Genomic DNA, 15,946 nt, shown 5'->3' on the forward strand with positions numbered 1-15,946 from the left:
TGTGAGTAAAAAAAATTGTTATGGAATGGATCTTCATATGCGCTTTTGTCTTATAAGGTTCCAAGACTAATTAGGATTGGTGTTGAATTTTTTTTTTTTCTGTAGATAATCACATGGCGTTTATAAATAACCAAAAGGGTAAATGTACAAATAAAGGGAGAAGGTGACTCACCAGCTCAATACCTAAACGAGAAATGGACTTCTCATCTTTCTCTTTAATAAAGATTATGGTCTGCATAGTAAAGAGAAAACGTCTTTTTCACACCCAAGATTTACATCAAAATAATAAATACATTGCACTCTTTCATACACTTTTATCACTAACTGTAATTAATTTATACGGAGTATATTCTATGAACTAGCTCAATCTGTCACTTCAGCATAATAAAATAATGTGTATCCAAAGGGGGAACCCCCTGAAAGTAAGGATGAATCTGTCCTCTACTTTACTGAATGTGGTACACTATAATATTTTGGAATTTCCATATCAGGATCTGAAGTTGCTTACTTTGTCTTGCCTAATTCTGAAGTTAGGCATCTATATCTGATCAAACCAACAACCTTTACCTTTCCTTACCCAAGAATCTGTCCACTGTTCTATTAACAAATTTATAGTTTGCTACCCTGGTGCAGAAAATAAGTATTAATTCAGCAACTGTAAACAAACAGGATGATGTTAACTTATGAGTACAGATTCATAACGATTTAAAAATGGGAAAATAGTGCCGACCAGTGAAGGATGTGATTCTCAAGATACAGTTCATCAGGGAGAAAAGGACAGATTGCCTACATGTGCACTGTTTCATAAAGTGAAAGCTCTATTTTTTTTCTTCACAAGCCACAACTACCAGAATAAGTCCAGGCAGACGAGGCTTGATATCATTAAACAGGTGGAAGATATTACTCAACATTTCTGGTCTGTCTCTATGCCATCCATCATCAAAATGAGATTTGCATACCTCAAAACAAACATGGTCAAGCCAATAGTTCAACCAATGACTTATTAAGAAATAAATCGAGGAGAATTGAGTAGTGAACGGATTATAACAAGGACGTACTTTAAGAGTTTGAAAATATTAGAGATGGTAAACAAGAATATTTAATGAACAACAAGACACAATTGTTAACTATCAATAATTTTGGATATGAAAAATCTGTTCCATGCACTCTATGGAATGCACTAACTTCAGAGTAGATTTCCGTTGCTACCTAGGTGCAGTGGCGAAGTCAAAAAATTTTCCCAAAGATATTTAAATTTGAAAGAAGTAAAAAAAATTCCCTAATAAAAGTTGTTCAATATATGTTATATACCTCTAAAACCTAATATTTTACTTATATACAAAAAATAATGACGAAGGATGGCCAATTGACCACCCTTGATAGGGTGTAGCTTCGCCCCTGCCTAGGTGCATATAGTAAAGTGGCGTGCTACACCCAAGACACAACGAACCACTCAACAATCTTCAAATGTGCACTCAAATAGAAGTTCCAGAGAACTCTTAAATCTCCCAACTACTTTTGTAGGAATCAGAATAATGAAGGAAACTGACTCTGGAATAATGACAAATGAAGATTTCTTCGTGTTAATTCTCCAATTGAATCAAGGAGTTATAGAGAGCAAAAAGATAACTATTGCGCCTTTTGTGAATAGATATGTCCTTTTACAAATGTTGGATGCTCTTCAATTAATGAGTAGATGTCTCCTAAAAGATTGGACATATGAAAATATTGTGACTTTTCAACAATAGGCATATTAAATTTTGAATCACTCAACTAAATTCCATCATTAAGTAGTTGACTCGTGGCCATAAGGCCCTTCAACAGAAGCTGTTATCTGGTGTTGATGCTGCAAAAGAGCTCCATCTGACATCGTTCTGCAAAAAGATTTAAGATATGTCCACATCTTTTATAAGGATAGAAAGATAATGTTTTTCATGAAGGGGACTAGAAGTAAACACTGGATGCAGCCAGGATAATTTGCGAATGTGCAGAAAAACCCAACCGAGGGTATGGTACTTCTGATCTACACGGTGGAAGAAGGATGATTAAGATTATGCCAAAAGGATGATTAATTAGGGGTTCAATTGATTGATAAGGAATTTTAAGAGAACAAATTCAACGTTCCATATGCAGGCGCATATGTACCTTACACCATCAAACTCTAAAATAGAAAAAGATTGAATATATATATATATATATATATATATATATATATATATATATATATCGGAAAAGGGCCAAATATACCCATGTACTACGAGAAAATGTTTAAATATATCCTTCGTTACACTTTGGATCCAAATATACCCCTACCGTGATACTATTGCTTCAAATATACCCTCTTCCGTTAAGTTTGTCCAAGGTGGACATCAAATCCTACGTGGCACTAATATTTGATGAGGTAGATGCCACATGGCATACCACCTCAGCCCCCCTAATCCATTTCACCCCTCCCCTCTATTTATTTTTCCAACATTAAAATTTCCTTCTCCACCACCACCATTGCTACATAGACGGTAATAAAACAAATAGAAAAGTATATCGATGGGTAAAATGGACTTGAAATCCATTGCTGATTGTATGATTGCAGCTGGTTATGGAAGAGAGTGCGTGAAAATTTATCAACCCAATCGAAAATCAGTCGTCGATGAGACTTTGTATTACTTGGGAATTGAAAAGTTGAGCTCTTCACATATTCAGAAAATGGATTGGAAATTACTGGAGATAAAAATCAAGAATTGGTTGACTGCTGTGAAGATTGCAGTTACTACTCTGTTTCACGACGAGAAGATTCTTTGTGACTATGTCTTCTCAGCCTCCGACAACATAAGAGAATCGTGCTTCTCGGAGATAACTAAAGATGGTGCATTGACTCTGTTCTTGTTCCCTGAAATGGTAGCTAAATACAGAAGGTTATCACTGGAGAAGATGTTCAGAGTGCTGGACGTCTAAGACACCGTTTGTGAGCTTTGGGGGTGAAATCGAATTGGTTTTCAGCTTTGATTCCACCACTAAAATTTCCTTCCCCTCCGTCACCATTACCACATAGAGGGTAGAAAAACAAATAGAGGGGAGGGGTAAAATGGGTTAGGGGAGCTGAGGTAGCATGCCATGTGGCATCCACCTCATCAAATATTAGTGCCACGTAGGATTTGGTGTCCACCTTGGACAAACTTAACGGAAGAAGGATATATTTGAACCAATAGTATTACGACAGGGGTATATTTGGACCCAAAGTATAACGAGGGGTATATTTAAACCTTTTCTCATAGTACATGGCTATATTTGGCCATTTTCCGTATATATATATATATATATATATATATATATATATATATATATATATATATATATATATATATATATATATATATAGCTGCACACATTGTCACAAAGGAGTAGTTTGTCTGTTGTACTCTGCACTCACTGACCTAAAATCTTGAGTTTGCCTTTGGCTAAATGCATGACAACAGTCCTACGTGACTGACAGAATCTAAGGAAACGGTCAAGAATGGAAATAAAAATTCCAGTACAAGCTACAAAGAAGATGAAATGACCAAACATACAAGAACAGGAACATAACAAGCACTACATATGTTGGTGCATATCGAAAAGTTGCTACTCTCACCAGGAAGTAATCTTACCTATTTAGGCAAACCACTGGAAGGTTCATATCTTCTGAAGATTCACGCCAACATTTCCCCACTCTGACAGCTGCATTAGTAATGTAGGATTCCCCTAGTCTTCGTTCTTGTTTTTTTTCTTCCTGAGAACACGTAAAGATGCATTTGACGTGACAAATTAACCTTGCATACTATATGATTCGATACAAGAATCTCCATAGAGCTCAGTAAATGAAATTACCGCTTTAAAATTCACTTCCTGTACAAGGTGTTGACCACGATGACTGAAAAGAAACATAGCAGGATGTCCCAGGCCGACATGATATTAAGTTACAAAGAAATTTTTGCTTAAAAAAAGAAAATCATGTAGACGGGATGAGGAAAAAAAACTATGTTCCCCTTGTACTATCCAATGAAGACAGAGGACTCTATCCTTTAACATTAAGTGTAATAGAAACAACAATTAAGACCTGAGCAAGAACTCCGATTCATATGCCAACAATTTATTCTACCATCTTAATAACTACCTTTTATCACATTGGGAAGACTCTGACAAGGAGCAAACTCTGATGACATGGACTAGAAAAAAACTCTTCAACTTCACAATTAGATTCTTTGTCCTGGTCTTGTTGTTCTTCCAGGAATATAATCCTCATTCCAACCTCGTTGATACTGAAACGTTGTTTATCTCCAACACTGGCTGAAATCTCTACAACATCGCCTGTTTGCAACGAGTTGCCAATTTCCCAATAACTTAGCCACATCATCCGTTCTTCAACTTCAGGAATAGCTAGAAATATAGGGTCTTGCTTCCACTTGATCTTTTGCGACAAATTATTAATTGTAATGGACAGGCAATGGCCCTCACTTACCATTTCTTCACTCTCCAAGCATGTATACACCAAGCAAAAACTCAAGCCTCGAATTCTATGATTATCAGGAGTAGGAACGATGAACGATGAACAGAAAGGCTCACTCAACTTCGTATCAAAGCAACTTGGCACGTGTTCACCCGATAGGAATGTGGAGAAGACGCCATTGCAGTAATATCCCTGAGACATGAAAATCATCAAATGTTAAGCAGATGCACAATCAGTTGAGCATATAATATATATGCCTCATTTTACACAAAACCAGAAAGATGCACCTGAGCGGGAAGCTTCTTAGGTGGGAGAGATTGTAATTTTGCCATGTCATTTTGGACAAACTCTGGAAATTCCATTTCGTCAGTATGCAATTTCTGAATGTCAAATCTTAATCTAAAAGTAACATTTCTAATCAACTCCAAGTTTGACAAACCCAAATAGCCAAGAATTTCTGCATTGACATTTTCAAGATGTTCTAACTTGAAATTAGAGCTCATCTCAACCAGATTGGCACAATTTATGTACAGAATGCTGCATGAGCTAGGTGCACCTGATACTTTCTCCAAGGATATACAGTCAGTTGTATCAACAATCTCAACACCATTTGGCAGCTCGAGTACTGATTTTAGCCTTGTACACGAATTTAGTGAAAGATTTTCGAGCCTGCTAAGATATCTAATGCTCTCTGGGGGATGGCAAAGTGGATTTCGGCTCAAACTCAATTCTTTCAGCAAATTGAGCTTACTAAAATCAACATGGAGAAATGCATTATCACCCAGATTGCAGTCAGAAAGTCTTAGAGTAACTAGAGAAGTCGGAAAACTGATTGGTGAAACTCTATGACATACTTTCTCCTTCCTCAGCAAAGACCACAAGATTGTATGCCATGGTCTTACTAGCTTGGTACTATCTATTTGGTTTCTTCCACTTTCATCTGAAAGCTCACTTGGAAAATCCGACTTTTCAAGCTTCAGGGCGACATATTCAAGATTCGAGCAACCAGAAATATCAAGGGTCTCAAGATGTGTTAACATGCAAACACTTTCTGAAATGCTCCTCAAGTTTATACAACCATTAAGGCTTAAAACAGTGAGTCCTTCCAGATATGCAATAGTGTCATCCACCTCAGTTAGACTTGTACAATATTCGAGGATTAATTGTTCAAGGTTGGGAAGTAATGAAAAATCAGGAGTTCTTCTAAGCTGATAAGAGTGGCTGAGATTGAGAAATTTTAACCATCTGAGTAACTAGTCAAACGAACAAGAGAAACGAAAAGATATGTTAGATGCAACTGATCACTTAAAATAATGCTGGATGCAACTGATGATAAATACTTACAAGCAGATAATGACAAAGGGCATGGACAAAGTACCTTTGGTGCTGTCCAAAGTTGTTTCAAGCTGCTGTAACAAAGGTCTATAGCAACAAGTTTTCCCATCGGAAAGTCGCTTGGTAGGGATTCTAACTGGAGATAACGCCAAAACAACCATCTTAATTTCTTGGGAAATTTGCTGTAACATCCAGAAAGTTGTATATTGCTAAGCAACAGAAATTTCAACTTGTGCATGTTTGTGAATGAGTCAGTTTCCAAATCCTCATTTGGAACTTCCCTTGTGCCCATGATATGACGAGAGAAAATGGACATCCAATTCCGCTTTGGTCGATCTTCCTGAGAATTATTCATAAATTCTTTTACTTTACTTTTTTTGCCATAATTTTCATTAGATGTTATCCTGGTTGATTCTTGCCCCTTACGCATATTTCCGTCGAGAATGATGCCTTCAATTGCTTCAGTTCCCTAATAAAATAGGAGACAGACATGTAAGAGAAAAAGTGCATGCATGGATTAAAGGAAAAAACCTAAAGTGATTAAGTTGCTTACCGTTTTGTTTCTCAATACGTACAAAGATTCTTCATGACGCCACAGTCTACTACGCCTCTCTGGCTCCTTAACAGATTCTTGACGAACAATTTCTCTTCCCAGATCTTGAATCAGTTGATGCATGACGAGCCTACCATTTGGTATTGACAAGAGATCTCTATCAATGAGGTTTTGGATCCCCACTATAGTGAAAAGTTCACATTTATCCAGTATTTTGACAGCAAAATCTTTATCCTCCCAGAGAAAGAAACAGGCAATATGAAGGAATAAACTCCTATCATCATCTTCTAGAGATTCATAACTGATTTTGAGCAGTTCAATAATCCGATTATTAGGAACAACTTGCAACTTCTTTATTGTACTTTGCCATACATCCAAATTTTGTCCTGCCAGGGAAGAACCCAAAACTCTTAGTGCAAGTGGAATTCCTCCACACCGTTTCACTACTTCATTTGAACCCACAAGAAAACCTTCCACAGGATGTGGTTTTCCAAAGGCATGCCAACTGAAGAGCTCTAAGGATTCGTCCGTGCCCAGTTTCTCAACGGTATACACCTTATCAACTAGGTGAGGATTTAGAATTCGCTCATGTCGGGTTGTTATGATGATTTTACTTCCTGAGTAAAATAAACTTTTCATCCCCAATACTGCATTTAGTTGATCAGAATCATCCACATCATCAAGAACAAGTAGGACTCTTTTGCCACTTAAGGCATCTGAAATCTTAACAATTCCTTCATCAACGCATGATACTCGTTCCTTTGCCCTTTTTAGAATGTCAGAAAGTATTTGCTTTTGCAATTTAACTAAACCGTTAGGTTGCTTTGAAATTTCTCTTATGTTAAGCACAAAGCTGCTACCTTCAAAAGCATGAAAGTTTGAATTGTAGATGAACTTGGCCAGAGTCGTCTTCCCTATACCGCCCATGCCGTAAACCATCAATATGCCAACGTCAGCCGATCCATTTTGCAGCCAAAAGCTAATATGCTTAGCCCGGCGATCAATGCCGATTAGGTAAGGTGCAACATACAAAGCTGTTCGACTTAGTCTATTTGTGACCACATTAACAATCTTTCGAATAAATTTTGACTCAGGCCTGTAATTTAAGAAAACGAGATAAGAATGTAAGATATAACTGAACTGCCAACAAGGAGATAACAAGTTATTCCCTCAACCAAGATGGGACACTTAACACCCCCTCGGAAAATGAAAATGAACGTTGGACCTAATTCAACCCTAAAAGCTAGTGCATCGGGTGAGATTTCCCAAGACCATATAAAGTGGTAACAACTCATTCCCACAACCAATGTGGGACAATTAACTGCTACTATTATTCTTCCACCTTTTCTCCTTTTGATTTCTTTTAATCAAGTTTTTGTTATTCTGTTAACTGCAATTTCAGAACTTATATCACGTTTGCTAGGATTCTTATTCATCCTTATTTCATAACCCCCAAATTAAATTCTCCTTCTTGTAACAGCTCTACTGTTTTGTGAAGTTTTCAAACACAGAAAAAAACACATTCATCTCTCTTCTTCTTCAACCGAATTCTGGACAATTGTTTTGTGCAAATTCCAAACTTCCAGCCACGAGTGCACGTGTTTGGAGGTGCTGTGAAACCTCGGGCCGAAATCGCTTTCAAGGCAGTGGGAACTGTTCTTGTTTCCCTTTTTTTTTCTTGTCAAAGGGTCTTTACAAGGAAAAAGAAAATTGAGGAAGAAGAAGATAAAGAGACATAAAAATGGACTAAAAGGGGAGAAATATATATATAATTACCCACGAGCTTGATTGTGTAAGACCATTCCCCCCAAGTCAGCAACTTTAGCAAGTGCCTTCTTCCATCTTTCTACCCTTTCCCTTCCACTGCTTTCCCATTTCAATTCTTGTTCATGCGATGCTATTGCTTCCCCAATCCTTCCCTTCTTCTTCCTAACATCAGAAGGATCCACATAGTAGAACACGGGTAGAATTGCCCGATCCAATTTCTCCTTACATGTCAGAATCACATCCAGCTGATCAAGACATGATTGAGAAAAGGCATAACCTTCGGACAGGACAATCACCGAAACTTTCGATTCTCGGATTGCGTTGTGGAGTTGTTCTTTTCTTGTGTCAGTGTCCTGTTTGAATGTTTGAAACCCAGCTTGAACTAAGGCAGTGTAAAGGTGATCAGTGAAAGACATGCAGCAAGAGTCGTCTGCTCTAAAACTCAAGAATACTTGATTTGATGAAGATGAAAGTGTTGGATCCAGAGGTTTCTCCATGGACGTACTAATTGACCTAAAGGTAAAGGAGCTTGCGTAAATATATACTCCAATTGTAAGAATGTCTGCAAACACCTGAGACGCAACAAGTGACAAGTCCCAACAGCTGGAAATCAGAATCATGTGTCAACGACAGAGGTCCACTGAAAATGATTTTTTAATTTTAGGACAATTAGTTAATTAAAAGCACTTTTTAGAAAAGAAAACAAAACGTTTGATTTTTGAGAAGCTGATTTTTGGAGTTTGCCGAAATGTTTTCATGGAAAATAAGTATATATATATATATATATATAGTGTTTGGTTAGAAAGTATAAAATATTTTTAGGAAATAATTTTTTATGCTACTCTCCTCGACCCACCTTCCCCAAAATCTTCATGTTTCCTATACTCCTCCCCCCTCCTTCGGGACTCAATTTTCTTCAAGAATTTAATTATTCTTTTCAAAATTCATGCAAATCCAAAGAAATTAATGTGCTGCTTTACTTTTTTACGCAAGAACAATGTTGAAATTCGGGCTCGATAACTAAAAAGAAAATACTTCTTTTTGTAGAAAAAGAAAGTATCCGTTTTACAACATGAAAAAAATTACTCATTTATTGAATGAAAGAAAATACTTTTTGTACATCATAAAAAGAAAATACTCAATTTGTTGAAATGAAAGAAAATACTTTTTCTACATCATGAAAAGCAGTACTCGTTTTGTTAAAATGAAAAAAAATACTTTTTGTCAATCATGAAAAAAAAATACTCAGTTTGTTGAAATGTACATCATGAAAAGAAAGTTGTCATTTTGTTGAACTGAAAGAAAATATTTTTCTACATCACGAATTTATTGAAAAAAAATACTTTTTCTTTTTAGGAAAAGAAAATACTTAGATTGTTGAAATGAAAGAAAATATTTTTTGTACTTCATGAAAAGAAAATATTCGTTTTGTTGAAATAAGAGAAAATACTTTTCCGACGTACCGAAAAAGAAAGTACTTATTTTGTTGAAATGAAAGAAAATACTTTTTCAACATCATGAAAAGATATACTCATTTTTTTGAAATAAAAAAAAAATACTCTATTTATAACACGAAAAAAGTACTCTTAATAATACTTTTATTTAGGGTGGGTGGTGGGTTAGATTGGAGTGTGATGGGGTAAGGGTTGGGGTGGGTGGGGATATGGGTGGTTTAGGGGTGGGATGGATGGGGTGAGTGGAGGTTGGTGGGGATGGGGAATGTTGAAAAAGAGTTTTGGAAAATGTTTTTCCTTCTTTTGATAAGGAAAATATTTTCCTCCAATTGGAGGAAAATGAGTTCATGAATAAAATATTTTTCAAAACATTTAAGCCAACCAAATATGAAAAAATTAAAAAGCATTTTTCGAAAAATATTTTCCTTCATACCAAACACACCCTTAGAGTAACAAATTTTAGAGAAATTATTCGATAATCTACACCTCTACATCTCTATGCATATTTTGGTGTATGAATGGTCCCTGTAACACCGATAGAAGATGAGACCTGGACCATTAAACTGTGTGCACCATTCTCATTGTCACATGGGTGATTTATGTCACTCGAATTCTGCCCTAGGTTCACCTCCGTGCGGCAGTCAAGCCCAGCCTTGACTTCAGCCTTTCCAACACTTAGTTTTATTTTAGGAACGTTTTAACTTAGAATGAAAATAGGCAGCAAAAACAGTAAATAAAGGCACACACGATATACAGAAATTTCTTCCCAACTCGTATTAATATGTGAATACAAGAACACAATAGCCAACCCTATGGCCAAGACAAAGAATTCCCTAATTCCCTGCCCCAAAATGATATTCCCACCCTTAGGAAATGACTTAGACGATTTTGGCTTCACAATGCCTTAGACTAAGTTTTTCTGCCCCGTTTTGGACAGCCTAGGCAAGTATTTATAAGGCTACAATTAGTTGACAAGCCCCAACTGATGGGCAAACAAGTTAAGACAAGTACAAAAACGTGCCCCCATTTTTTAGGCCATGAACAACATGTCTTGGAAGAGGTTGCAACCGCCAACTGCCTCCCATGTGCTTTGCATATGTTTTTTCAAATGCTGCATGTGCACAACATGTGCCTATTTCGCCCAGCTGCCTTGTGCCCAAGGCTGGCAATTCCACCCAGCCTTGTCCTTGACACTGCTCCGCACCCATATCATGGCCCCAGCTCGCCAACCACTGACTTAGCCGCACACGTTCATTGCCACACTTGCCCGCTTTTGTCAAGTCGCCCCCAACTTGATTAAATCTGCCCGCATCAATTGTCATTGCTTGTCCCGCATTGTCTTGCCTTGCCTTGCCATGTCTTTTTCCCTGTTTTGAAATGGCTTTGCCTTGCCATTGTTTTGCCAACCCGCACGTCCAAGTAAAATGCGCCTTGCTTCCGTTCAAGGTGCGTTTGTCAACCCCGCATAGTTCATCATGCCGAGCAGCCCATCATGATGTTGCCCAAATTTTCAGGTTGTGTGCCAAGGCCATCCTGAAAATCCTTGTCATAACCCACACCTGCCGAGGACCTTTGTCAAGGGGCTAACACTCATGTTATTTTACAAAGGAATATGTGTTTAGGATGCACCATCCTAAATTGACTCGGACATTATTGTTATTAAAGTTTTTTAAAAAAGGTTCAAATATACCATTGAACTCAAGATAAAGCCTCACATATGTCACTCATTAATAGTTGGTCTTGAGTGTACCCTAGCCCCTACCATTTTGGACCATATGTGTCATTACCCACTAATGAAACTCAAATTGTCTAATTAGTACTAGATTTTGCCAAGTCACATTATTTAAATCCTCCATTACTTATCAGCCCCTCCCCTCACACCCTGTGGTATATGTAAGCCATTTTGCCAAGTTTAGTGATATTTCTGAGCCTTTTCTTAAGCCATCACCACAAACTTACTACTATAATATCCCAAATTCTTAATTCACACACTCATTATTTCGGTACCTAGTTATACCTCATTGGTGTACAAGTTTCTAATTAGTGTGAGTGTGTTTTCTTTCCTTTTTGTGGGTTTCGTTATTTGGACGAAGCGTGTGGCGCCACCGTAGTTTCATGGTGATTTTGGAGATGAATTGAATGTGAATCTATTTGTCGCTTGGGTTTACGATGGTAGGCTAGAATCACATATTTTAGTAGTAGTTTGCACTCCAATTACTGTATTTTATTTGTGTTTAAGCTTAAATGTTAGAGTATTGCACTTATTATGTGTGTTATGCCCTACAGGAAGGGATTTCGAGTAAAAAAGATAATTTGGAACTAATTCGAACAATAAGGAGCTTTGAAGTCTAGGTGACTCAGAGCTTTTCCCGGTGGTTATGGGGTTACACCAAGGATCCGCGCTCAGCAAGTTCTTATTTACCCTGGCGCTAGATGCACTGACACACCATATCCAAGGAGAGGTGCCATGGTGTATGTTATTCGCTGATGATATAGTTTCGATTGATGAGACGCGATGCGGCGTTAATGGGAGGCTGGAGGTATGGAGGCAGGCCTTGGAGTCTAAAGGTTTCAAGTTGAGTAGGACTAAGACGGAATATGTGGAATGTAATTTCAGCGACGTGATAGGGGAAGCGGATGCGGAAGTCAGGCTTGACTCACAGGTCATCCTCAAGAAAGAAAGTTTAAGTATTTAGGGTCAATTATCCAGGGTGATGGGGAGATCGACGGGGATGTTCGTATTTGGGTGGGGTAGATGAAATGGAGGTTAGCGTCTGGAGTCCTGTGTGACAAGAATGTGCCACCGAAACTCAAAGGTAAGTTCTATAGAATGGTGGTTAGACCGGCCATGTTGTACGGGGTTGAGTGTTGGCCAGTCAAGAATTCACATATTCAGAAGATGAAGGTAGCAAAAATGAGTATGTTGAGATGGATGTATGGGCACACTAGGCTAGATAAGATTAGGAATGAAGATATTCGGGAGAGGGTGGGCGTGGCTGGTGGACGACAAGATGCGGGAAGCGCGGCTTAGATGGTTCAGACACGTGCAGAGGAGAAGCCTAGATGCTCTGGTTAGGAGGTGTGAGCGGTTGGCTTTGGCAGGTATGAGAAGAGGTAGAGGGCGGCCTAAGAAGTATTGGGCCGAGGTGATCAGACAGGACATGACGCGGCTCCAGATTTCCGAGGACATGGCTCTTAAAAGGAAGGTGTGGAGGTCGAGCATTAGGGTGGTAGGTTAAGGGTAGTCGAGCGTTTTCCCCTTTGTCCCGATTTCCCTCTTTGTACTGACGAGTATGATAGTGTTTTGTCTAGCCCTGCTAGCGATTTATGTTGTGTTTCACACTTTTGCATAATATTTGTGTTACTGATTTTCCATTTATTTGCCATCTCTCACGTTGGTGATATTATTTTTCGGGTTTTGTTGTCACAGATCTATTGTCTTTGAGCTGAGGGTCTCCCGGAAACAACCTATCTATCCCTTCTGAGGTAGGCGTAAGGTCTGCATACATTCTACCCTCCCCAAACCCCACTAGTGGGATTTTACTGGGTTGTTGTTGTTGTTGTTGTTATTGTTGTTGTTGTTGTTGTAAAGATCTTTGAAGTCTGAGTAAAAGCCCAAGGAATTAAATCGGGATCAAGTTCGGGGGTCGAGGAACAAGTCTGGATATTAAAAAGTGAGAAAACAAAATTAATCTGAGAAAACTACACTACCGCCCCGCGCCATGTGTAGCGGGGCGTGGGGAGCTAGTGAAAAATTCCTGCAAAGTGAAAAAAATAGGTCTCTAAACTTCTCCACTAATGCCGCGCATGGGGAAGCACGGTAGGCCTATGTGAGTTTCTCAGAGCATTTGTCTTGTTTCATCTTGGAAAGGATATATTCATCCGGACTCATTCCTACATGGTGTAAATACACTAAAAAGACATTTTTGAAGGGACTTTTGATCTTGGAAGCTTTTGGAGAGCATTGGAGGCGACAAGACTCAGGATTCATCAGCATCCCATCAATTCAATACGGGAGTTTGGAATCTTTGGATTGTAACGTTAGATTGATGCTTCCTTATTCTTTAATTATATTTGTGATGAATTTCTCCATGATTATGGAATAATTTACCTTAGGGTTTGACAGATATGGTGTTGTGATAAATATTTGTGGATTTTAACTCTAGTTCGTGCTTGAATTCGTTTATGGAGTTTTGAATTGTTGCAACTTTATTCACCGACTTATTTAATCGAAAGAGGAATATTTTGGTGGTTGTCCCTGCAATATTTTGTTTGGTTTAATTTAGTGATTCTCTTAATTAATCGAAAGAGCTTGTTGAATTTTTGATTAAATCAACTTAGGAGAATATTCATGAGAGATTTTCCTAAAGACTAATCCATTAATGCATGCTTGCATACTTTCACGGTGCTTACATTAGTTCACCTTGTAAAGTTAAGATTTAATCCAGATATGAGTCTTGACTACACGTTGGAACTAATCATCGAGTGAATGTGTGAGAATCATTAGAACATTAGAGTGTATTAAACTAGAGTTAGATCCCAAATAACTATCTTTGACCTATCCTGTCACGACCCTTATTCCTCACATTAATAAGAAACCAACTCTATCTCTAATTCCTTGCCGTCAATTGTCAATTGCTTTACTTTAGTAGTTAACGTAGTTCATAATTGTTTAATTCAAGTGGTGATCCTTTTGAATAGAAAAAAACCCATAAATTACTCGAACATTATTTAAATCCAATCCCTGTGGAGACGATATTTTACTATACTATCTTTGATTAGTGAGCATCAATTTCGTGTTGTGTTTTGCGCTCGCCAAATTTTGGCATCGTTGTCGGGGTTTGTCTATCAATAGTGATCAAAATAGTTTATGGTGCTAATTCAGGAATTTATTTTCATTTTTTCTTCACGGGTTTCTCTTCCGTGTGCAGGCAACAGGCTAAGTTCGTGGTATATGACTCGATCTTCTTTAAAAGAAGTAATACCCTACAACCAGAGTTGGAAAAATACTTGCGACAACTGAGGAAAGATAAAGAGTTCACTGAGAAGTTCTTGGGGCAACCTTCAACCCAAGAACACATGATGAATAACGGTGACGAAGAGGTAAATTTAGCTGCAAGAGAGGCAACACAACATAGAGAAGAAGCTGTAAGGATAGCTGTTGAGGAAGCCCGTAGAGCTGCTGAGGAGACCGTTAAAGATGATAGGGGTCGAAGATTCAATCTAAATCGAACCTTGATTGAAGACCAATTCGAGAATGTGATACCCAAGCCTGGTAAAGTATTACGTGATTATGCCAGACCAGTCTAAAATCAGGGATTTTTCCAGTGTCAGACCTCCACCAGTAGCAGCGAATAATTTTGAGTTGAAGTAAGGTTTGCCTCAAACTATCTAGAACAACTGTGTTTTCAGAGGGATGGTGAATGAAGATCCTAACACTCACTTGATGGATTTTGAGGGAATCATGAACACCTTCCAGTACAACGGAGTGTCAAAAGATGCAGTCTACTTAAGAGCATTCCCTTTTTCACCGAAGGATAACACGAAGCACTGGCTTCGTAGCTTACCAACGGGGTCGATTAGGACATGGAAAGACATGACTAAAACGTTTCTTGACAAATACTTCTCAGCTGCAAAACAGTAAAATTCAGAAGGGAAATTCACAACTTCTGCCAGACATACACTGAAACAGTTTTCGAATCTTGGGAATTATTCAAGGAGATAGTGAGGAAGTGTCAGCATAATGGTATTGAATTGTGGATGAAACTCCAGGACTTTTTGGATGGACTAACACCTCCCTCACGACGAACTCTGAACACTGCAGTTGGAGGGCCTTTAATGAAGAAGATTCCTAAGGAGATTGTGACAATTCTTGATGAGCTCTCTAAAGATAATAACTAGTGGCCTACTGAGAATAATGATAGAAGAAAATCAGTTGGGGTTCATCAAATAGATTCTAACACAGTAGTGCAAGCCCAACTAGACGCCATGGCCAAGGAGATAAGAAAGTTGACCTTAGCCAAGGACCAGAGCCAACCATCACCAGTTTGTGATTTCTGTGGAATGGCTCATCCAATGCATGAGTGTCAGGCCTTAGCTGCAGATGAGGTGGTAAATGTTGTGGGAAGCTTTGACATTGGCAACTACCAGAGTGGTCAAAATTTTAATTCTATGGGACAGAGGCACTCAGGATTTTCTTGGAACTCACCAAGTGGTAGCCTGAACTCATGGAAGCAAAATAATTCTAGACCTTAGGGACAAGGAGCTCTAGGTTTTCAAAGTTAGAAGAGGCAACAATATCAGCCTCCACAGTCTAATCAGTTAGCATGGAAGATCTAATGAAGGCTTTCATTA

General features: G+C 38.3%; 2 protein-coding genes across 6 annotated transcripts; one reads left to right on the forward strand and one right to left on the reverse strand.

Moving 5' to 3' along the window:
• Positions 1 to 240: 240 nt before the first annotated feature.
• Positions 241 to 8,742, reverse strand: LOC109236416 (disease resistance protein RML1A-like). 5 transcript variants are annotated; one of them, XR_002069486.1, is made up of 8 exons: positions 8,148 to 8,742; positions 6,372 to 7,467; positions 5,862 to 6,287; positions 4,771 to 5,736; positions 4,151 to 4,675; positions 3,865 to 3,907; positions 3,645 to 3,766; positions 1,561 to 1,874 (listed from the first exon to the last, which is right to left on the reverse strand). XR_002069486.1 is itself a non-coding variant. In XM_019402595.1 (6 exons), the coding sequence occupies exons 1-5, from the start codon at positions 8,633 to 8,635 to the stop codon at positions 4,157 to 4,159; spliced, it is 3,495 nt and encodes a 1,164-aa protein (XP_019258140.1). In that variant the 5' UTR covers positions 8,636 to 8,742; the 3' UTR covers positions 3,864 to 3,907; positions 4,151 to 4,156. The 5 variants fall into 5 exon arrangements, 2 of the variants coding, with proteins under 2 accessions (XP_019258140.1, XP_019258139.1); XR_002069487.1 differs by lacking the exons at positions 1,561 to 1,874; positions 3,865 to 3,907 and adding an exon at positions 241 to 624; XR_002069485.1 differs by lacking the exon at positions 3,865 to 3,907.
• Positions 2,545 to 2,952, forward strand: LOC109236435 (exocyst complex component EXO70A1-like). Its single transcript, XM_019402618.1, has one exon. It carries the CDS (start codon positions 2,545 to 2,547, stop codon positions 2,950 to 2,952), a length of 408 nt encoding a protein of 135 aa, XP_019258163.1.
• Positions 8,743 to 15,946: the final 7,204 nt, after the last annotated feature.

This window comes from Nicotiana attenuata, unplaced genomic scaffold (genome assembly GCF_001879085.1).
Source record: "Nicotiana attenuata strain UT unplaced genomic scaffold, NIATTr2, whole genome shotgun sequence".
NCBI lineage: Eukaryota > Viridiplantae > Streptophyta > Magnoliopsida > Solanales > Solanaceae > Nicotiana > Nicotiana attenuata.